This window comes from Gopherus evgoodei, chromosome 2, assembly GCF_007399415.2.
Source record: "Gopherus evgoodei ecotype Sinaloan lineage chromosome 2, rGopEvg1_v1.p, whole genome shotgun sequence".
NCBI classification, from domain to species: Eukaryota; Metazoa; Chordata; order Testudines; family Testudinidae; genus Gopherus; species Gopherus evgoodei.
The window spans coordinates 253,613,758-253,638,536 of NC_044323.1; the positions used below are offsets into that span (position 1 = coordinate 253,613,758).

Genomic DNA, 24,779 nt, shown 5'->3' on the forward strand with positions numbered 1-24,779 from the left:
GCCAGACACACCCCATGGCTCATGAACCCCTACACCCACCCATCCCAGTAACCTCAGCCCAGCATCCACCTTTAGTATTTCTGTAATGGTATTTTTTGGCTCTTGCATCTTATTCTATCTAAGAATGTGGCTGCTTATATGCTTACCCTTGGGATGGGAAAAAACTGGCAGAACTCTATATGAGAAGCATAATGCAAACAACTTGCACTCTCTGACATCTCCATAACTTCTTGGACAAAATCAGGGTGTGTGTGCAAATTTTTTCCCTCTGGGATGTCTATAATACTTCTGTAACTGTAGCTCTTGATCAAGTCACTATCAGGACACTAGGTAAAAAAAACAGGCCCTGCGCGAGTGCCCATAGAAAACATAGAGCTGGATCCACTAGGTTTATTTTACCAGCTCACATGAGCTCCATTTCCCCCCAAGAAGTGAAGCCCCAGCTTTTCAGCCAGGAAAAGAACACAAAGACAATGAAATCAGTCGATTGCTTGTCAGAGTGCTTTAACCAAAAGTAAAGTGAAAAACAAAAAAAAAACTCTTCACTATAAAAGCACCCTACCTTAACTATACAAACCCTGCCAAACTTGAGGTGAGAAGGGGAGGAGAAGCGAAATGAGCAAAACTCTAGTCTATCTGCTGAAACATGTAAACAACCAAACAGGGTCAACCCCTTTTTTTATTGCTTAATTTCCTGTTTGCATCTGCTGGTAAGAAGACATGTACTTAGATGGCAGGCTTAGGAGGATTTTAGAAGACTAATTCTCACCAACTGCATTTTTACTTAGTGCTGTAAAAATGCAATTTTAAAATGTTGTAGATATTTCTTTGGGTCTCGTTACTATGATAGCAGAGAGTGTCTATTTAGAAGAGATCAGCATTTGCACCATTGTTACACTAGTAGTGCTATTATAGATGAGCATCTCATGCCCATCAGAAGAAGGGAACTTATTGGGGCAATCGATGCCCTATTTCTTAGATGCTAGATCTGTCATAAAGGTTTGACTTGTGGAGAGCTACCTTAATGAAAACTAGATTAAGACATTTAAAAAATATATGAAAACAAAAAACCCTAACCCTAATTTAAATCAACTATATGCAACAAAAAAAAATTAAACACCACACCACACAGAAAGAGTGGAAAGGGAGGTATTAGGAATACTAGTGGAGGTGGAACTACTTTTATCTTTGGCATAGGGCAGGCAGAAGCTAGGGATCTGTTTTGCACCCTTCTGCTGATTGTTCTAATCACTCTCTTCCAATTTTAGATAGTAACCTTGCCACAAATGGTTGTCTGTATTTTGGGCACTATTACACCGTTGGCCAGATCCTCAACTGATGTAAGCTGGTACAGTCCCAGTCAAATCAACAGTGCTACAGTGATTTACACCAATTGATAATCTAGTCCCTTGTTTGTATCATCTAATCATTCTTGCTTTTGACACTTTCTTTCTCAGAGTTTCATAAATAATGTTGCCTGATCATAACCATTGTCACTAGTCCAATTTGCCTTGATTGGTTTAAGGATTTAAGAGGCTGTTAAAAGTAGAGGTCATTAGTTCAAGGAATGAATCTTTTCTCATCATCAGCTGATGAAAGGGTCCTGTGGATCTGAAAAAAAAATCAGGCATAAGGCAATATCATGAAGATCCAATAAAGAATTTCATTACTTTAATCCTCTTGTATTGGGTGTCCCTGGAAAAGGATGTACCAACCCTGCAAGTGCCAAGGAGATAAAGAACAGAAAGCTCACTTTGATGGTCTTTCTTTCCCATACAGTTGCACTCAAGCAGGTCATGGGTAACACAACTGGAATCTTCATGTAGTATAAAGAGATTTTTAAGTTCCTCAATGGAAAAACGGATGTGTTCAGATGTCTTGGAAAAGTCTACGACTGCCCCAGAAAGTCCCTGCTTGCTGATCTGTCTCTGATAGATCTTTTCCTCTATTGACCCTGCATTGAAAAACATCAGATACATAAGATAAATTTTAAACCAGTATTTCTAAAGGTAGATTCCAGTTGCTTGATAATTGGATAATTTGAAATGCTGGAATATTACCTTCAGTTACTAAAAGAATAATCAGAGCAAAGCAAAGACATATGTTTATGTGATTTCCAAAAGTGCCCCACCTTCTTCTTATACTTGCCAAGATTTGCCTCCCTCCAGCCCATGTTAGAGAAGCATTTACATTTATAAGATTTCTGACCTGTAGTTAGCAGTCTGTAAATATGCACAGTGTGTTTCTGACCATCTCTCCATACCCTGGCCATTGCCTAAAGAAGATAAAAAAGGTAAAGATGTTATTTAAAATCTTATTACACAAAGAACATTAGCTAAAACATTTATTGTTTTCTAATCAAGTTCTTAGCACTTGCTAGCTTCTTAAAGGGACATCGTCAAAATAAAATGTTCCAGAAAAGATTGTCTATCTGTATTACCATTAAATCTTAGGTTATTAAATCTGAAATATTTTTCAAATCTAATTTGCTTCTACCATTTATTCTCTGCCTCTCACCTTGCTTAGATTACCATATGAAATTAGATTAGTCCATTTCATTTCTGCTAGCCCTAGTTTCACTGTGGCTTTCAGGTATTAGAATGACTGTGTTGGATTTAGGTTTCTAACACTATACAGGAATATTTAAGTTCCTCTCCCTAGACCCCCATACCTTTTTTTCAATATTTATAAAAACAGGGAAAACATTTCCATTTCAGTTGGGTTTGGAAAAATCAGCTTTTGCACAAAGCATTTACATCTTAAAAAATTACTTGACAGTGTCTATTTAAGTGAATTTTTGGCAACAATTTAAGGGTTACATGTACATATTCAGCACAAGTTTCAATATTTAGTAAGCTGTAATATTTGAGACTGATTTTACTAGACTGTGTTTCAAGCAATATGAGAAGTGACCACATGATGGTGCTGATGAAGATCAGGAACAAGAGCAAAGCCTTTGAGGCGATGTATTAAAATTTTAAGAATTTATTTTTTAAAGACATTTAAAATTTGTCAAAAAATAGTTTTATCCAAGCACACTTATGCCAGATAAAATAATACTTACGGAGCTACCGCAATCATTACAAGAATAGCAGTAACTATTTTTTTCTTGTAACATCTGCTGCCATTTCATTTTGTCCCTTTCTTCATGCTACTTGGGACCTCTCCTCTTAACTCAGATGTACCTGAGCTCCCTCTTCCTCAGCACACACCACACACAATGATCAGCAGTTTCAATTTAATTTTCTTTTGGAAACATGAGAGAGAGATGATGGCTATTCTACTAGAAAATCAAAGTCAACAGAAGAATGGGCCATATGAAAAACCCCTCCAGGGAGACCAGAGATTTATTCCCCTAAACTTTATGCTTCTTGTTTGTCCCAATCAGCTGTTCCAATTTAATTTTACCCTGAATATTCAAACTAGAGGCAAGCATCTCCTGGCTGAATGTCACAACACAAAAAGAGATCCAACAGCTGATCGATATGGATAACAAAGTTGCATGGGAATCCTTCAGATGTGTTTCTGATGTGGAGACAAAACTAATTTAAACAACCTGCCAGACAAATTTTTCCTCCTTTCCCCCACATAATTACACTTGTCTAAATGCAGGCTGAGCAATATTCAATATGGACCAGAGGTTTAAGGTCTGACATTTTAGAATCTCTCCCCTCATCAATTAAAACCCCATTTGGTCCACATCCCATCCCTGATACACACAACTCTATCAAACCTGAATATCTGTGGCTGGATTCCAGTCAATATCATATAGAATTAAATGAGATGCTCCAACAAGGTTCAGACCTACACCGCCAGCCTTCGAACTCAGCAAAAAGATAAATGCTGAACAGAATTTATTATTAAAACTATCCACAATCTGTTGCCTCTGGGAGATAGGAGTGTGTCCATCAAGTCTTGTATAAGAGTATCCATAATGTTTGCACATCTCTTGCAAAATATTCAATGTCTGTGTATAATTAGATACCAACACAATTCTGTCAATCAGAGAAACAAAGAACTTGTTAGATTTAACTACTTATGCACAACATAATAAAGCATTATATTTATTTATTATAGACAACTGAAGAAATCAAATGACAACTCAGACAAAAACTGCACATCAGCCTGATTTTACTCACCTCTCTTTAAAAATGAAGTATTTGGCATTGCAAATAAAGACACATCATACCTACTGTGAAGCATTCAAATAAATTATTAAAGTTATTTTGTCAACAGGATTTTGCTTAATGTACAAACAGGACCAAGCACAGAGATAGGATTATAAAATTTCTACTTACACAAACTAAGAGGAACTATATGCGCCTGTAAGTGGCTCCACGCAATTTGAGAGATTTCTGAGTAGGAGTGGAATTACAGATGGGCTAAATGGGGGTCATTTATCTGAAAAAAATTCCTCTTCCCCAAGCTGGGATTTGGATAAAACGGGATGAGGGAAAAAGGAGGGCAAACGACTTTGTAAATATTACAGATATTTTTGGTAAACTTGGTCTCCTGGTCTTTTGAGTTATTGATATCTCATCAATGTTTTATCGGATACACTTATCACTCATAATCACTTTGTTTCAGACATGTGCAGACTTCCCCTTTAATCTCTGGGGAAGACTGTACTGAATGAGGAAGGGGGGAAGAGGTCTAACTGAACAAGTAAGACTTGTCACAAAGTAATGCCTCAGCACAAACTGCAAATCAGTGGGTTTCAAACTTTTTAGGCTGCGTACCTCTTTCCAAATAATGTAGTCTACCATGTGCCCCTGTCTGAGATAGACAGAGGCAACATGGGGGGGGGGGGGCATGCGAGGGCAGATTACATATTATACATGCCCGCAGATTTCTGCCTTCCATTTAGGCATTAGCTTTTAAAGGTTTTCAAACTGTGGAGCACGCCCCACCAGGGCGACATAGAAGAACAGTCAGGGGGCAGGCAGCGAGGCCAGATGGCTTGGGCCAGCTGCACATGGTGGGGTTCAGGGAGAGAAAGTCACCTCTATCCCCTGACTCACCCCAGCTGACCACCCAGCCTGTCAGGGTTGGGGTGGGGGGGCACGCAACCAAAAATTATAACAAAGTGGGGGCTTAGCTCCAAAAATTTGAAAACAGTGGGTGGAGGTGGCGCTTCCTCCCCAAGCCCCGCTTCATGAGGCTGATGCCCAAGCTGCCTGGTGTCATTGCTTGCTCCACTGAATGTTCCTTTGTGCCCCCCTAGGGAGACGTGCCCCATAGTTTGAAAACCTCTGCTGTAAATTAACAGTAGGAGGAGACAGCAGCTCCCTTTGTACTGACACACGGGGGAGTGCTTCTTCTTGACATTCTCTTTTGAAAAGGAACTTATAGACAGCTAATGTCTCCTAAAATGGAGTAAAAGGAAAACCCTGAACAACAGCTAGTCATAAACATGACTATACAGGAAAGAGCTCACAGTCTAGTAATTACAAAATATTTTATTGAACAGTTTAAAATACTGAGCACATTAAATGATTGCCCCAAGGGATACAAAGTGCTGGAAAGTCTATGCAAGTAACAGGCAGTATGTCACAGAACAGTAGTTTCAGTGTTAGACATCTGCTTAGTTGGTAGAACTCAGTATGAAAAAGAAAAACTAGGTATCTGTCCAGAAATAACAGAAACAGAAACTTGGACAAGTGTTCACCAGCTGTAATTCCTATGTTAATAATTTTAACAAGAGGCAAAGCAATAGAGTAGGATGCATGTATGTATGAATAAGTATGCTTGGTAGCTGTGCGGAATGACAGATCCCTCAGGGTAAATACTTTGGCATCATGTTTGGGTGAAAACAGAAAGTGGGATAATCAAAGGGATCATCTAAACTCAAAAAGAGCTAATACGTCTCTCCTACCTTTCTTTCTCTCTCACCTTTCAGAAGGGCTGAGTTCACGGATTGCTGCCAACAGCTTTGCCAGGACCTGTAATTTTCCTGAATCAGTTTCAGTGAAAGTGGTGGAGGTATAATCTTGTGGGAAAATCTCTCTTAAACCTTCATAAAGATTGGATTCCTCAGATTCATCACAAGTTGGATTACATTGTTTTTCCTATTTAAAAAAGGATTCATCTGTGGTAACCGCATGACTTTTTGAAAAGGTACTTAAAAAAAAAAAAAAAAAAAGCCTTGCCAATATTTTCATTATGATTACAAAAAGCATTAGAGAAAGACAAGATCAAGAACCAGCATACAGATTTTAATGAACAAACAAGTCATCTGGCTGATAACCTCTCATCACTGGCTCTACTGCAATTTTTACAAACCATTGTTATAATAAAATTAAACTTGATTCTATACTCTATACACTAATGTCTCATCTATAGCTGGATAGAGGATGGGGAAGAAAACTATTGCTCACTCCTGCCTCTCTGATTTAAAAGAAGTAGTTACATGACATCAGAAACATATGAGAGGTAAATAATGCCTTGTTTGCTCCCGCTTCATTCTGTGCCAGCTTATTACAGAGCAATACGGGCATTTATTTTTGAGAAAACTGTTCTCTTCCCAAACAGAGATTAAATTACTGAACTGAGAGGATGAAGAGCAGCTATCAAAGGGAATATGCAGCCAGAATGAAGGGGTGGAGAGAAAATGGTAAAATCACTTAGCTGCAGTCTAACAATAGCTATATCAGTGTAGTAAAAATAACAGCAATAAAACCAACTTGTGTTTATATCTCCCTCTCCATCTCACCAATTTCTACAGAAGTTAAGCTTTCATGTTAAAAAAAGTTTCTAGCATTTACAGTTGTGAAGCAACTTTATTGAATGAACACAATATTCTCTCTGAGTCACAGACTGGAACAATAGCTCTTGCACTCTTGCAATAGGTTTACACATCTTCCATTCATCTCAATCAGATGCTGACTTCAAAGCAGAGGTCCCCAAACTGTGGGGCATACCCCACTCCCCTAGGAGGCTGTAGAGGAATGACCAGGGGGACATAGCAGAGCCTGGGCCAGTCCCCATGACGAGCAGGGAGAAAGCACCACCCAGCCCCTTCTCCACCCCCATCTGTGCTCTGGTCGTGCCCCCAGCTGCATTCCCAGCTCCCAGCCCCATGCCTGGGCCCAGCCTTGGCCTGGCTGGCTCCGCTCCAAGCCCTGCCCCCTCCCATAACCTGATTGAAGCTCCACCCCCACCCCCATCCCCAACCTCAGCCCCCTGGCCATAGCCCTATTTCCAGCCCCGGATCTACCCCCTTGGCCCCCTTCCCCATTGCCATCTTCCCTTCCTCTGAGCCATGTCTCCACTCCCATCCCCCCTTTCCCTGAGCCACAGCCCCACTCCCATCCCTGGGGGGGGGGCACAGATGGGGAAATGGGGGCACGACCTTCAAAGGTTTGGGTCCTGCTTCTCTGAAGGCCATGGATGTTAATTTTAATGTCAATCTAATTATGTCTTTTGCAGCTGACATTTTAGTAAGAATACTGAGGGACTCATAGAAATGTAGGGCTGAAAGTTACCTCCAGAGCTCAGCTAGTCTAGCCCTCTGTGCTGAGGCAGGACCATGTATACCCTACACCATCCCTGGCAGGTGTTTGTCTAACCTGTTTTCAGAAACCAACCACAGAGATTCCACAACCTCCCTTGGAACCTATTCCAGTGCTTAACTATGATTATAGTTAGAAAGTTTTTCCTAATATCTAACTTAAATCTCCCTTGCGGCAGATTAAGCCCATTACTTCTTGTCCTACCATCTGTGGACAAAGAGAACAATTGAACACCATCATCTAGAACAGCACTTGAAGACTATCAGGTTCCCCCTTAGCCTACATTTCTCAAGACAAAACATGCCCAGTATTTTTAACCTTTCCTTATAGGTCAGGTTTTCTAAAACATTTATTGCTCTCCAATTTATCCATATTTTTCTTAATGTGTGGCATCCAGAACTGGACACAGTAGTCCAGCTGAGGCCTCACTAGTACTGAATAAAGCAGGAAAATTACTTCCAATGTCTTACTTTCAAGACTCCTGTTAATACACCCCAGAATGATATTAGTCTTTTTTGCAACTACATCACACTGTCAACTCATATTCAATTTGTCATCCACTATAACCCCCCAGATCCTTTTCAGCCATTCTATCGTTTACCCAGTTATTCCCCATTTTGTAGTTGTACAATTCATTTTTCCTTTCTAAGTATAGTACTTTGTACTTTTCTTTATTCAATTTCATCTGGTTGATTTCAGATTATTTCTCCAATTTATCAAGGTCATTTTCAGTTCTCCAAAGTATTTGGAGGTGTCATCTGCAAATTTTATAAGCATATTCTCCACTCCAATTATCCAAGTCATTATTGAAAATGTTGAAACGTATCAGACCCAAGACAGAGCTCTGTGGCACCCCTTATATACATCCTCCCACTTTGACAGTGAATTGTTGATAACTGCTCTTTGAGTACAGTATTTCAACCAGTTTTACATCCAATTTAATATAGAACACATTTCCCTAGTTTGCTTATGAGAATATAATATAGGATGATGTCAAAAGCCTTACTAAATCCAAGGTATACCTACTGCTTGCCCTCATCCACTAGGCCAGTAACCCTATCAAAGAAGGAAATTAGATTGATTTGGTATGATATGTTCTTGACAAATCCATGTTGGTTACTACTTATTATCCTATTATCCTTTAGTAGCAGTACATCCTTCCCATATCAATGCTGGTGCACAGGGTGGAATCTAGTCTCTTCTATTCCTCTCTGTCATTTGCTGCTGATTTCATTTGCACTATGGCACTGAGATCTATTATTATGCCCTTCCTGCAAAGAGTTCTTCATAAAGTTTCTAGGGGCGCTGTTTTTCTCTCACACCAACTGGCTTTCCCTGGAAAGCATCTATAATTGCTTTTAATCATTCCCCTGTCACAGAGGTTAGGGGGTTTAGTCCCAGGGTTCCCCCCCACTCAGGCCAATCCCTTCCTTCTGGGGTCCCCGCTGGTTTTTGCCCCCCCCCCTTCTTCCACCTAGGACTCCCCAGGTGTTTGACTACCCAACCTTCCAGGGTTGGGGTTGAGTATTTGCTTCGAAAGGGGCCTTCCTTGGGTAGTTGGGTCAATTCTCTGGCTGTTATGCGACTTTCTACCAGGATGATCATCTTGTCATAGGTGGATGGCTTGTTCTGGCCTACCCATTTGTGAAGATCTGGTGGCAGTCCTCACATGTAATGGTTCATGACCAGGGTCTCCAAAATTTCCTCTGGGCTGGACGCCTCAGGCTGTAACCACTTCCATGCGAGGTGTATTAGGTCAAATAGCTGGGATCTTGGGGGTTTGTTCCCCTGGTATTTCCACTCATTGAACCTCTGGGCCCGTACTGCTGCCGTCACCCCTGATCGTGCTAGGATCTCTACCTTAAGCCAGTATAGTCAGTGGCATCCATAGCAGGCAAGTCAAAGTAGGCCTTCTGGGCCTCTCCACACAAAAATGGGGCAAGAATGCTGGCCTACTGCTCTGGGGCCACGCCTCACGCTGAACAGTCCTCTCAAATGAGGGGAGATATGCCTCTATGTCATCTTCTGACGTCATCTTTGGCAGACAACCAATGGCCTTCAGGGTTCACGTCCCGTAGGACCCCTGGGCCTGGGTGGTGAGGATCTTTAGCTGGTCCACAACCTCTCGCAAGAGGGAACGAACTTGGGTAACCTGGCCCATCAATAATTGATTGGTTTCCCGCTGTAGCCACATAGACTCCTGTTGTGCCATTGCTTGAACCCGGATGGACTCCTGCTGGGCTGCCATGGCTAGTACCAGGGCTCTTCCCACCTCCATTGTGGTACAAAGCAAACAAACAAAACAAAATCCAAAACCCCAGTGCACATTTTTTTTAAACCTCTTTCTTCAGCCACGATGTGAACCATGATTCCATCCCTGACACCAATTGTGACAAATCTCTGTCCTTGTCTCTGTGGGTCCTGCATTTCCTGGCAGATTTCACTAGCCTCAGAGGCTCACTGTGACCCTCCACGTCACTCTTCTCTCTCTATAGGCAAGGGTCACAGCCTACTGAACCATTTTCAACATAAGCCAGTGAGGGAGGGGAAGAGAAACTATACTCCCTTGCACAATCTCTGTTGTTTCCCAGTCTCAGTGATTAATCAGGGGGAGCAAAGGTGGGAACCCAGGCCCGCCCTCTACTCCGGGCTCCAGCCCAGGGACCCTAGTAGCATCAGCTATGGTAGCTGACCTTTTATAAACAGGACATGTACAATTCCCTGGGCTACTTCTTCACAGCAGCCCACACTTCCTCAAGCGCCACCTCACCCTTACCTCAGGGCCTCCTTCCTTGAGCCTGATATTGTGTGTACTGCTCAGACTCTCCAACAGTGCAACTTCCTCCCACAGCGCCTGACACGCATGCCCACCTAACTAACTGAGAGGTTTTTAACTAGTTTCAGCCAGCCCCTGATTGGCTTCAGGTGTCCCAATCAACCTACCTGTCTCCACTGCTTTCTAGAAGGATCTTAATTGGCCTCAGGTGTCTTGATTAACCTGGAGCAACTGTCATTTGGTGACCATGGTAACAGGGATTTGTTTAGCTTGGGGCTAACATACCTGTTTCTCATTGCTTTCCTAAAGCCATCTGGCCTTGCCCCGTCACAGCACTTATTCTTGAATAAGTTTTCTGTCAAGCATTTTAGTAGATCTCCAGCTCTCACAGCTGAATGTTAGCATCAAGATTATATTTGAACTGAAAATTCCCAATTTTGTTCTGGTGCTATATATCTTTAATTTCCATACATTGCTGAAGTAAGTAAATGTTGTCGGTGCTGTTCCTTTCCTTGATGTCTGTTCCTTTTGAGGTCTCCATTAGCTAATATGGTGCAGTCCAGGTAGATGAACCGATGTACTTCCTTGATATTTTTGCTGTTTAATGTGATATTACTGCTTGACATCTGGGTTGCAAGGATATTTGTTTTAGCATAACTGATTTTGAGCCCTGCTTGGCTAGCTACTTTTTCCATGTTGTCTATCTTTGTAGCTTTTTGAGGGGTGTTTTGCAGAGTTCAGGACATGGGTGGTCATGCCTAGTGATTGGACTAGGAGTCACACCTAGTGGCTAGAGCTGGAGTTGGTAGGCAGAAATAGGAGCCCAGGATCAGAGCCGGAGTCAGCGGCCAGAGCCAAGGGGCAGAGCTTGTGTCAGAAGTCAGGAATGTGTGCCGAAGGTTAGAGACGGGTTATCTGAAGGGCAGCAAGGCAGGAGCAAGGCTGGGTGGAAAGGAGCAAGGGTCTGAGGAACAAAGGAGGAGCAGCACTGGAACAAGGTGGGAGCAAAGCTGGGAACAAGCAGGTGAAAGAGCTTTTAGCTCTGAGCAGCCACCAAACTACTGCTGCTGCACTAAAGAGCAATCTTCTGACATTTCCCACCAATCAGGCTCTGTATCCAAGCTGACAGCCTACTACAGGCTAGCTGCACTTGTTAGGTTGCCCGGAAACTGGCTTGGCTGCAGTGCCTGATTCACGACATTCAAGGGCAGCTGGTAGGAGCCTCGGGGCCTGGTTTCTCAGGGCATTCCCATGAGAACTCCCACAACAGGGTCAGGGCATGGATGTTCTCTATTTGTTCCCAAGACTACTCGTTCGGACTGTAGCCTTCCCAGTCCACCAGCTACTGAAGTCTTCCCCTAACTCATCAAGAGTGGAGGATTTGGTGGACCAAGTACTCCTCCCGTTCACATACTGATATGGATGGTGGGGTTGGAGCATGAGTATGGGTTCCTGGTGTAGGTCTCCACAAGTGAGTTGTGAAAGATGGGGTGGATCTTCAAGGACTTGAGCAGCTGTAACTCGAAGGCCCTGGATTTACCTGTTCTATAGCACAGCAGGGGAAGCCAAATGCCCTGGTGGTAACTCAGAAGACAGCAAAAATACAGTTCTAAGATTTGATTGACACACTCTGTTTCCCCATAGTCTGTGGGTAATAGACGGAGAGGCAAGAGACTTGATGCCAAGAAGTCTGAGAAATTCCAGCCTGAATTGGCAGATGAACTGGGGCCCCTCGTCCAATATGATGCTTGTCATAAGAACATAAAAATGGCCATACTGGATGAGACCAGTAGTCCATCTAGACCAGTATCCTATCTTCTGACAGTGGCCAGTGCCAGGTGCTTCAGAGAAAATGAACAGAACAGGCAATCATCAAGTGATCCACCCCCTGTCATCCACTTCCAGTTTCTGGAAAATTGAGGATAAGGACACTCAGAGCATGGTGTTGCATCCCTGCCCATCCTGGCTAATAGCCATTGATGAACCTATTCTCCAGGAACTTATCAAGTTCTTCTTTGAACCCTGTTATTGTTGGCCTTCACAAATATCCCCTGGGAAGGAGTTCCACAGGTTGATTCTGCATTGTGTGAAGTAGTACTTCCATTTTTTTATTTTAAATCTGCTGCCTATTAATTTCATTGGTTGACCTCCTGCCTGATTGCATACTTCCAGTTCCAAATGAGGTGTGTAGTTGACTCGTCAGTTTGTAACTGGTGTTTGTAACTGTATACTAAAAATTCCACTGTCTCTTGACTGAACTCTCCCTTCTTGAGATTTGCGTACATGTGGGTTTGGTGGAGTCTCTCCAAGACAATGTGCACATGATGATTGTGGAGGGCCTGACTTTTGGAGAAAACAAAGATGTCGTTCAGACAAATGATGACAAATTGGTCCAGCATGTCCCTAAAGATGTCATTTATGAAACTGGAAGGTCATCACAGTGTTGCACAACCCAAACCACATGATCAAATAGTCCAGCGTTTCTCAAACTGGGGTCCGTGAGGGTTCTCCGGGGGTCCGCTGATCAGCTCCTGCCCCTCCCTCCCAGCACTTCCTGCACACCAGGGGAACAGCTGTTAAGCGGCATGCAGGAGGTGCTGGGAGGGAGGAAGAGGAAAGAGGCAGGGAAGAGGAGGGGCAGGAGTGGAGCAGGGGCGGGAAGAGGTGGGTGGAGCCTTGGGGAAAGGGGTGGACTGGAGGTGGGGGTGGGGCCTGGGGCTGAGTGATGGGTTTGGGGGTCCATGAAAAAATGTAAATCAAAATGGGAGTCTTAGGGTTGCTAAAGTTTAAGAATCGCTGAAATAGTCTTAATGTCCATACCTGGTATGGAAGAAAGTCTTCCATTCTTCTTCCTGGAGCCTCATCAAGTTATAAGCTTCACCAAGGTCCAACTTTGTGAAGACCTTGGCAGAGCAGAGTCTTTCAAACAGCTCACTAACAAGTGGTAAGATGTACTGGTTTCAGATTGTAATCTTGTTCAGAGCTCAGTAATCCACATAAAGCAAGAGGGAGCCACATTTCTTTGCCACAAAGAAGATCAAAGGACCCCACTGGGGACATGGAGGATTGAATGAACTCTTTCTGTAAGTTCTCAAGATAGCTCCAGAATGCCTGTAGTTCACATTTGGAGAGGGAATAAACATGCCTGAAGGGAACCTCTGCTCCTCCCTGAAGGCTGATGGGGCAGTTGTAGCTATAATGGGGTGATAGGGTGCTGGCTTTCTTTCGTTAACACACTGGCATAGTGTTGACATTCAATAAGAATCCCTGGAGCCATTATGGGGGTTGTCAGGGTCACCTTTGGATTCTCTCTGCATTTTTGAATTCTCTGGAGGACCAAGAGGTGCTGGTCCTGGGTCAGCTCTTGGGAAACAGGACTGTAAGGAAAATGGGAAGTGAAAGTGTACTGTGCGTGTGTCCACCAGCAGATGTGAGGGCCATGGGAGATGAGCCAGGAGATGCTGACAACTAATAAATGCAGTGCTCAAACTAGAGGATTTCTCAATGGCCTCAGAGTGCAGTTACCTCTAAGGGAGCCATCTGGTGGATGACCAGTCCTGATAAATGGAATGACCCATCTATGGACTCCACTAACTTGGGGGAGTCCTTGCACTGTATGGAGATTGTGTGTGCTTGGGCAAACTCCAGTTCTATAAAATTGCCTGAGGCACTAGAATCCAGTGGGTGGGTTGCTATCGGGTATTGAAGTGTGTCAGAGCTGAAGAGAAAGTTGGGCATGTGTTGAATGCTGATTGGGCATCAACAAGAAACCGGTGGACAAACACTGGTGTAACCTTCTGGGGAGAGGGGATCCTCCTATCAGGGCTGGGGCTTGGCATTTTCTGACCAGGGCACAGAAGTGGATTTTGGCAAGGCAGCTTGATCCAAAGCATCACGATTCCCCACAGTGTAGGTATAGGCCTGATGTCTTGTGTTGATTCTTCTCCATGCCAGAGGCAGTGCCATACCTGACTGATTTGCAGGGATTCGGGCTACGGAGAAGGGACTAGTGGAGAAGGGGGCCAGAGCTGTCAGGGCTAGCTGGAGCCAGGATAGTGGGGGCTGGTCAGGTGGTCATCAACCTTGATATACAGGTTGACTAAGGCATCCATGCTGGACAGGGATTCCACCCATGCGGGTTCATCTTTAATATTGTTGTTTAGGCCAAGCCAGAAATGACACTTGGTGTCTACTACTGAGCATCAGAACTCCACTGCATATTTACAACTGGTTGGTGTCCCTGCTGCAACACCTGAAGCACAGATTCATCTGTAGGATCGTGACTTACGTCATTGAGGATCACTGCTAGTGCTTGATCAAAGTACTCAAATTGTTCCAGAAGTGGGCTTGATTCTTCCAGGAGTGGAAAGGCCCAAGCTAGGGCCTCGCCAGCTAAAAGGCTGATAATCAATCCCACTCCAACTTGGTCAGTTAGGCACAACTATGGGCATAGCAGAAATAGGTGCTGACACTGTTTTAGGAACCCACAAAATTTGTCATGATTGTCATTGAACTTGTCAGGCAGTCCCCCTGCCTGAGCCTGGGCTCACAGGAAGAAAGGGTTGGAGCTGAAGGTGACATGCCTTGAGCTTGCAGGCCCATGTTCTGCACCTGCAGAATGGAAACCTGAGTCTGCAAAGTCTGCAGAGCTTCCACTAGCTCCATCAGAGTGTTACTGGCCTTCGTAAGATTCATGCTCGCTGTGTCAATTCTAATTCCCTTATTGTTTGTGGGTTTTGCGCTGCTCAAATTTTCATAGAGTGAGGCATGGGCAGTCATGTGTATTGGAGGCAAGATGTTATGCCTAATGTTAGAGCAGGAGCCAGTTGCTAGCAATAGGAGCCCAGGGTCAGAGCTCGAGTCAGAAGCTAGATGCCTAAGTCAAAGATGAGACCTGGAGTAAGGATCCTTTAACCAATAGTCACTCTCTTTTCTTTTTAAATAAATTTTAGTTTAGTTAATAAGAATTAGCAGTAAGCATGTATTTGGGTAAGATCTGAAATATTCATTATCCTGGAGGGTAATGTGTCTTTTCCTTTGAGATTGGTAGACCTTTTTATATTACGAACAAGATTTTCACTAGTCCTCATCATATTTGACTTGGGTGGGAACCTAAAGGCTGGGTTGCTTTAAGGGAACTGTGTTTTTGGCTTTTGGGTAACCAGAAAGGCATTGTGAAAGCCAGAAAGGCATTGCTGCTGACTTTGTGAATCCAAGTATTAGAATAACCACCAGTTTGGGGGATTGTCTGCCCCATTCTTTGCAGTTTTCCCTAACTGAGCGATCTCAGTGTAACCCCCTGCCCCTAGTGACAGGGCTACTATAAAGTATGTGCATAACTGGTTGGAAAACTGTTCCCAGAGAATAGTTATCATTGGTTCAGTGTCAAGCTGGAAGGAGATATTGAGTGGGGTCTCACAGGGATTGGTCCTGAGTTCAGTTCATTTCAATATTTTCCATCAATTATTTAGATAATGGCACAGAGAGTACACTTATAAAGCTTGTGGATGATATCAAGCTGGGAGGGGTTGCAAGTGCTTTGGAGGATAGCATTAAAATTCAAAATGAAATGGAGAAATGGTCTGAAGTAAATAGGATGAAATTCAATAAGGACAAATGCAAAGTAATCCACTAAGGAAGGAACAATTAGCTGCACACATACAAAATGGGAAATGACTGCCTTAGAAGGAATACTGTGGAAAGGGTTCTGGGTGTCATAGTGGATGACAAGCTAAATATGAATCTATGGTGCAACACTGTTGCAAAAAAGCAAACATCATTCTGGGATGTTATAGCAGGAGTGTTGTAAGCAAGACACAAGAAGTAATTCTTCCACTCTACTCTGCACTGATATAGCCTCAACTGGAGTATTGTGTCCAGTTCTGGGTGCCACATTTCAGGAAAGATGTGGACAAACTGGAAAAAGTCCAGAGAAGAACAACAAAAATGATTAAAGGTCTAGAAAATATGACCTATGAGGGAAGATTGGAAAAAAATGGGTTTGTTTAGTCTAGAAAAGAGAAGACTGAGAGGGGACATGATAACAGATTTCAAGAACATAAAATGTGGTTACAAGGAGAAGGGAGAAAAATTGTTGTTCTTAACTTCTGAGGATAGGACAAGAAGCAATGGTCTTCAATTTCAGCAAGGGGAGTTTAGGCTGGCCATTAGGAAAAACTTCCTGTCAGGGTAGTTAAGCATTGGAACAAATTGTCTAGGGAGGTTGTGGAATCTCTGTCATTGGAGGTTTTTAAGAGCAGGTTAGACAAACACCTGTCAAGGATAGTCTAGATCAGGCCTGCACAACATGTGGCCTGCATGGGCTCACTGTGCGGCCCACGCGGGATGAGTAGGTGGGCTCACTGTGCAGCCCGTGGGGAGTAAGTAGGCAAGCAGCAGGTGAGGGAGGGGGGCTGAAGAGGTGGGTGGGCAGTGGTGGGGGGTGAGGAGGCGAGCAGTGGCAGAAGGAGCAGGTGAGCTGGCGGCGGGGTAAGAAGGCTGAGGAGGCGAGCGAGCGGGTGGGCAGTGGTAGGGGCTGAGTAGGTGAGCTGGGGGCGGGGGCAGGCTGAGGAGGCGAGCGAGGAGTCAGTGGATGACTTGTTCTACTGATCTGGTCTGGCTCCCATCCCCTCTCCAAGGGTTGCAGCTGCCTGGAAGTGCTGCCTTCCATGCCTTTCTCATTCAACAGGGCAATTGATTACAAAGTTGGGGGAAGATCTTATTCTACTTCTAGCAAAAAGACATTTTTCTTTTACCTTAATTATACTACCTCAGGGGCCCGCTATAACATATTACCAAGGTTCAATACCGCTGTTTTGGTGCGGCAGCGCTGGGGAAGGAGGGTTTGTTTCTGCGGGGTGGACGGCGCTGGCAGGGGAGTATTTCATGGGGGCTGAGCAGTGCTGGGGGGGGGGTGTTGTGTTTCGGGGGGGCTTGGCCACACTGGTGGGGGAGTTGGCGGGATCAGGGGGGTTTGGACCTCAGTTGTTTTCTTTGGAGTAACATGGCCCTTGCCGCTTTACGAGTTGCGCAGGCCTGGTCTCGATAATACTTAGTCCTGCCTTAAATGCAGGGGCCTGGACTAGATGATCTCGGGAGGTCCCTTCCAGTCCTACAATTCTATGATTCTATGAATGTACACCTGTCTTTGCAGGCTGTCAAATGCCTTTTGAAAAATCAATTAAATTGATGAAGAGGGGAGCATGTCATTGTACATTCTTCTGTGATGGTCCTTAGTATGAATATCTGATCTACACTGGATCTCTTGGGTCTGAATCCAGCCTTTTTTTCTGCAAGAAATTCTAACTTGAACTAAGGAACAGATTTGAGGCATCACCAGTGGCAGAGGAAGATGAGACACTGACTGGACCTGAAGAAAAATAGGCAGTGCTCAGAGACAATGTGATTCAAGCTGCAGCAGTTGTAGTTAGAAATCAACACAGACAGAACAAGAACTGGATGTGGCATATGGAAAGTACTGAAACGGAAAGTCCTGAAGGCTAAGACCAAACGAACAACTGGAAAAGACAGAGGAGGAGTATAAGAAAGCAAAGCAGTGAAAAGCAATGCAAAGAAAGATATGGAGATATATTGAAGACCTAGCAGTTGACATTGAAGCTACTGCTATGATAGGAAACCACAGAGCTGTTTTCCAATGACTAAAACACTGTGTGGAAATTTCAAAACAGGACACGGGACAGTAAAAAGCAAAGATAGAAAAATGCTTACAATTGAGGTGGAACAAAAAAACAGATGGGCAGAGCATTTAAAATACGTCCTCAATAGAACCATCCTCACTTAATACCAGATTTTGATTAAGTACGTGAACCTGATCAACTTGACAATAACATCAGTTCAAGAGATGTCAGAAGTACAAAGTGCAGTCAAAAAGCTGAAAAGTAACAAAGTGGTGGAAGATTATCACATTACAGCAGAAATGCTAGAAGTACTTGATACCACCACCCTAATGAAACTGACAGAACTGACTTTCTAATGTTTAGGTTTTTTGAAAGCTCTAAAGCATATCATTTTGGGAGGGCATTTGTGGAACTTCGCTGATACAGTTTTTAACAGTAACTCATTTTAATGACTTTTATTGTGTAGGAATGTCTAATTATTTGTAAAAGCAGCAAAGAATCCTGTGGCACCTTATAGACTAACAGACGTTTTGGAGCATGAACTTTCGTGGGTGAATACCCACTTCCTCAGATGCAAATGTAATTATTTGTGTTGAAGCAAAATATAGTAAATACCTTTATGGCATTAAACAGAAGACAGGGATGGTTGCAGAGTTTTTTCAAAGCTCCTATACATATCAGATGAGGACAGTTTTCTAGTACTCCTTGTAGGCAGGATTTAATGACTCGAGAACTAAGCAGTTTTCTATAGAGTTCAAGCTGCAAGGCCGTTGGTCGGCAGAAAAGTATGCTCTCCTTTTTCGGTGGGAGAAATTTGTTTATGATCTCTTGTGTTCTTCTAAGAATAAACAGTCCAGTTAGGCGAGTGAGTTCTGCTGCTCTTTTCTCTCCTAACTCCTTTTCTTCCTAATATAACAAACAGAGGTTTTGATATGATTTCACAAGCATGTTCAGTTATATCATAATTCTTTGATATAAGATTCTTAATCAGGCAGTAGTGAACACAGTTTACCATTTTCTGACACAGGGTTTTAATGATTAATTCCTTCTCAGTTTGTCATAGGAGTTTTTAAACTCTTAACCTAGGCAAGAGCTAATGCACTATGAGTCACTATAGGCTCAAATTATGTGGCAAGGTTCCTGATTTATGCAGCAAAGCTGCACTGAATTCCACAAAATCATGCTGAAGTGATAAATGAATGGCATCATATCGCAATTTGTACAGCTCCTAAAATGTAGAATGGACAGACAATGGCAGGAGTTGAAACAGTGTCTCAGGGCTTGTCTACACTGGCACTTTACAGGCTGCAACTTTCTCACTCAGAGGTGTGAAAAAACACACCCGAGCACTGCAAGTTTCAGCACTGTAAAGTGCCAGTGTAGACAGTGCACCAGCACTGTGAGTCACACTCCCAGTGCTGATAGCTATGCCCCTCAAGGAGACGGTTTTTTTATAGCACTGGGAGAGCTCTATACAGACTACACAGCCACATTAAAGTGCTTTAACGTTACTAGTGAAGACGTGCCCTTAGAGTAAAGGAAATGACTGCCATCTCAGAGCATATCTACACTTAAAATGCTGCATAGGTGCATTTACACCAACTGGAGCAAACTACCAAATAAACCACTGTAGAACTTTAATGAAAATGCTCTACACTGACAGGAGAGAATTAATCCACCCCTAGGAGAGGCAGTAGCTATGTTAGTGGGAGAAGTTCTCCCACCAACATAGCATTGTTTATATGGGGGGTTATGTTGGTATAACTATGTTGCTCCAGGATGTGGATTTTTCACACTCCTGAGAAACATAGTTATACTGATCTAGGTCTGTAGTGTAGATCAGCACTCAGACTCCCAAACCGTGCCAGAAGCTCCACTCCTTCACAAAGTAGCAGAGGAAGGCAACTGCCATGAGAAGCTCCTCAGAACTGTAGAAGTGAAAAATTATATCTCCATTCAATCCCTCCAAGTGCTTCATCCCCCTTCTTCCCCTCATGTCACTATATGCCCTCTCCTTTCTCCAGCCAATCACACAGTCCCCTTCCTGTCAGATTGCTACAATGGCAGGTGAACAGGCTGAGGAGATGGAAGATGGCATGAAAGTGACCATTTTTGTGGGGTTTGCCAGGACAAATTTATGCAGCACCTAAAAGGAAAGAAACGTTGTACAGGTCTGTCGCATCTTATGCGCATTTAATATGTGCGATTTCAGCTTTATGTGGTGGGCAAAAACAAAAAAAGAAAAACAACAATTCAAATACTGTTTCTGTAGTGCTGGCAATTACGCCTGCCATTCAACTCAATGTAATTTTGACTATACATGGTTTTCACTTTACTTGCTAACCATGGAATGGAACCCCTGTGTAAGATGAGACTCGCCTGTAGACATTTAGACAGTGGTAGAACAAGGCTATATGTGGAGCCCTTCAATTAATTGGAGCGAATGATAAACCGTTGTTTAGATTCATTGTTCCTACCATCTAAGATCATTATCTAATCAATAATCCACGAAATAATTATTCAATAAAACAGGTGTTCTAAAAACTCATTATATACACCTTAAAAAGTTAAAAAATTCCAATACAGCTGATTAAATAACAGCATTTAACTCTAATTTCAAATAGGCGGCTGAGAAGTCTGAGTTACCACAGCTGCCCTAGACCAAATTACAATGCCCTCCCCACCCAACTAGTTTGGTACCCCCGTGGTCCTATGTTCCAGGCTGGAAAACACTGAATTGGGGTCATAGAGTCTGACACACGAAAAAAAGTGATGTTGTAGCCATGTCAGTCCCAGGATATTAAAGAGACAAGGTAGGTGAGGTAGTATCTTTTACTGGACCAGGTTCCACTGGTGAGAGAGACAAGCTTTTGAGCTACACAGGGTATGTCAACACAGCAATTTAAGCCTAGGTCTGAACCAGAGCTTGAGCCAAACCCCCCTTGCATCCACACTGCAAATTTGATAACCTAGGGTTCAGACACAGGATCCCAGGGCTGGAGGGTTTGAGCTCATGTTAAGCTGGGACTTAGGATCCGAGTCCTAGTGCTTTTCTGCGTGCATGTGGCCCTGGCTTGATTCAGAGCCCAGAAGTCCTCTGGATGCATCCCAGCGCTCCTGGAGGCAAAGGAGCAACACTGCAGGCAGCCAATACAGCAGCCAGAAGTACGATTACTGCCTGGCTGAACATACTTCCCCTTCTTACTCTGGCTTCTCCTCTCTGCTGCATGGAGCTCTCCCAGAGCAGGGAGCAAAGCTAACAGGTGAGAGATTGTTCCTGGCCACAGGGATGTTGCAAGTCATCCCTCCCGTGGCTGTGCTGAACTGGGACCTCAGGCACTCCCCCTCCCTGCAGGGTGATGTTTGGTCCCCACTCTGCTATCTTGGCCCCTTCTACCCTCCCTGCATGTGTAGGGATACCTGGGCTGCATGCACTGTGAGGGCGGTGAATGAAAACCAGTCCCAAAACTTCCCTGCAGCCTTCTGAGGATCCCTTATCCCTGCCTCCTGGGGTGCGGTGGGGGCAGAGATAAGTGATCTCCAGGGGTTGTTGAAGTACACTGCACCCCAAGCCCTGGGGGCGCACTTCTCCGCTCTGCAGCCAGCAACAGCCAGGCTGAGGCATGAATTTGTGTTTATACTTTGATACCTTAATATTATGTCAAACTTCAAAACAGACAAAAATAAATAAAAAACTAACCAAGTTTCATTTTAACAATGTGATTGCCCTAGAGACTGATTTCCTAATTATCCTCAGAACAGATGCACATGGGCATTTTTCTGTAAATGTAATTTAGCCTAGACCTGGAGAGCCTAAGTTTCAGATTAGATGGTAGTTCAGTATAAAGCCTTCTCAAAGTGCCATTATTCTATTGAGAAGGTCACCAAAGGAGCTAATTATGCGGTTTACATACTCGTGCTCCTTATGGGCACCTGAGTCCCATCAATAGCACTGCCACATTTAGGAAACAGGATGAGCAATAGGGTTTTCCCACAGTGCACCACCACATTCCTAGGGCTAGAGTGTTGACACTGGGGATGAGGGGGCTCTATGCACTTTGGGATATGTTTACTTTGACTTGGGTCTGTGCACTGCAGTGTGGATGCCAGAGCCCTAGATTCGAGCACGGGTCAGAAAATTCTTTACCTAGGGTAAACAAATGGAATGTAGACACTCAAGCCCAGGGTTCCCTGACACAGGTCAGCTAACTCAGATCCCACTACCCCTAGGCTTACATTGCTGAGCAGACACAACAACAGAGCTGTTCCTTAGGTCTGGGAAAGGTACTCAGCATGTCACATGTAAATATAGACTGATAGAATTGTAGGACTAGAAGGCACCACAAGAGTTCAACTGGTCATGGCAAAGTAAATATTGTTGCAATAAGCCATAAATCCAGTGTTTTATTATAACAGGCAAATTGGCTTATTACAACAATCTGTAACCCACTAACTCCTCTTTTTGTCCTATGACTACATAGGTGTTAACGGGCCTTGAATGGTCACCTTGAATGGTCCCTTAGAATATGTGCTAACTACTTGCGCTAAACTATCTGATTGATCTCTTATTCAGCTGTGACCCTGAGTACCATTCACAGACCTGAGGAAGACCTCTCAGTAGTTCAAAAGCTTGTCTCTCACACTAAAGGTATGTCTACACTGCAGAGTTTTTGTGCAACAAGTTATACCATTTTTATTAAGGCGCTGGAATTAAACCGCTGTTGCATGTCCACACTGTGTTCCTTGTGATGGTGGAGCGCATCCACATTAGCAGCTCTTGCAACTGCTAAGAGAGCAGTGCATTGTGGTAGCTATCCCACTGTGCAACTGGCCGCAGGGTGCTTTGGGAAGGGTTTGCAATGCCTCATGGGACAAGCACAACATCCCATGATGCAGGCTTCCCAATCCCATTGTTCCATGGTCATCCTACTACATTGCCAGCCACTTTTCAACTGAAGAGGAGGGGGGAATGTGAGAGACAGGGAGTGTGTGTATGGGGCAGGGCGGAAAAGACTGTTTTGGGGGACAGAGAGTGTATCAGCGTGCTGTCTTATAAGATCAAACAGCAGCAGGAAGCAACTAGTCTTGAGGCAGGGGGAGAAACCCTGACATCAGCCCCTGCCTCCCTCACCAGCTCTCTGCACAGCTGTCTGTCTGACACACACACACACACACACACACACACACACACACACACACACACACACACACACACACACACACACACACACACACACACACACACACACACACACACACACACCCCTACCTGTCTCTGTGTTCAACAGCAGGAGCATTCCACAATAAGGGCTTGCTTTGTGTCCTGGAGCAGATCAGCACAGCATGCAGGGCTGTCAGAAACAGAGTTTTGAAAGAGGTGCATGCCTTCAGGGCAGCCAAAAACAATGAGCAGAGCGGCCACTTGGAGGATTATGGGACACTTCTGGAGGCCAATTAAAGCACTGAAAACAATTGATGTGTTTACACTCACAATGCAGTGCAGGAACATCAGTGCTGTACGCATTATGACTCTCCTTCAGGTGCTTTTTTTGCAACACTGCAACTGAGGAGTTTCTGCACACTAAGTGGCTTGCAATGTGTACTCCTCAGGATTTACATCACAGAAAGCTGCTTTACTGTGCAGTAACTTGCCAGAGTAGACAAGGCCTAACAGAAGTTGGCAAGAAAAGATATTACCTCACCCACCTTGTCTGACATAAAAGAAAGAAATGCCCAGAGAAATCACACTGTGAGTATTACATGAACTTACTTATGTTTTAATACTGGAATTTTCAGAGGGAATCAGGCTTGTTTGAAAAATCTCAGCCATAGTTTATGCATTAAAGAAGAAAACAGTCTAAATTATATTTGACTCTCTAGAAGATGAATTTTCTAACTCTCCTTATGAATTATATTATATGACTGAATTCTTGTTTTTAAATGAGGTACCTTTGTTGCTGAAGGCTCTCGGGACTGAATAATAGGCTCCTCATATATTTTTCTGTATGTGGACAAAGAACCAAGTATTCCTGGATTTACAAACTCTATTAATGCGTAAAATTCTTGCAGGTCATTTTGAATTGGAGTGCCTAGATGAAGAAAAAATATTTCAGTATGTACTTTTTCACATTTAAGAGTTTTTTTCTTGAAATTGATAGTAAATATGATTGCTGAATACAGAGTTTAAAATTGACAATAATAGTAAGAACTTTAAAGTTCTTAACTAACTGTTGTATCCTGACTGATTAGATTGAATATCTAGTTATTGTGACTCAACTAGTCATAAATTTGTAATCTTGTTTTGTCTTGTTTTCTTATTTAGCTCTTCTCTTTTTCCATTTTGAAGAAATATGACAGTTACTTACTGTAACTGGAGGTTCTTTGAGATGTGTGGTCTCTATCTGTATTTCACACGTGGGTACACATGCAGCAAAGAGTCCTGTGGCACCTTATAGACTAACAGACGTTTTGGAACATGAGCTTTCGTGGGTGAATACCCACTTCGTCAGATGCATGTAGTGGAGGTTTCCAGGGGCAGGTATATATATATGCAGGCAAGCTAGAGATAATGAGGTAGTTCAATCAGGGAGGATGAGGCCCTGTTCTAGCAGTTGAGGTGTGAAAACCAAGAGAGGAGAAACTGGTTCTGTAATTGGCAATCCATTCACAGTCTTTGTTTAATCCTGAGCTGATGGTGTCAAATTTGCAGATGAACTGAAGCTCAGCAGTTTCTCTTTGAAGTCTGGTCCTGAGAAACTGCACACCGCACCAGTAACTGCACACCGCGCCATAGTAACTCTAGCTCAGGAACCAATCCATGCAACAAACCTCGATGCCAACTCTGCCCGCATATTT

General features: G+C 43.5%; 1 protein-coding gene across 5 annotated transcripts in view; it reads right to left on the bottom strand.

Moving 5' to 3' along the window:
- Window positions 1-24,779, bottom strand: part of RAD54B (RAD54 homolog B) — a 119,631-nt gene that overhangs the window by 2,997 nt on the left and 91,855 nt on the right. For all 5 annotated transcript variants that reach the window (XM_030553488.1, XM_030553486.1, XM_030553485.1 and 2 more), the window contains exons 9-14: window positions 23,874-24,013; window positions 18,540-18,830; window positions 5,893-6,068; window positions 3,734-3,995; window positions 2,209-2,275; window positions 1,754-1,954 (exon numbers count right to left, since the gene is read on the bottom strand). In XM_030553488.1, the coding sequence (XP_030409348.1) occupies window positions 1,754-1,954; window positions 2,209-2,275; window positions 3,734-3,995; window positions 5,893-6,068; window positions 18,540-18,830; window positions 23,874-24,013 (1,137 nt within the window). The remainder of the gene's footprint in view (window positions 1-1,753; window positions 1,955-2,208; window positions 2,276-3,733; window positions 3,996-5,892; window positions 6,069-18,539; window positions 18,831-23,873; window positions 24,014-24,779) is intronic.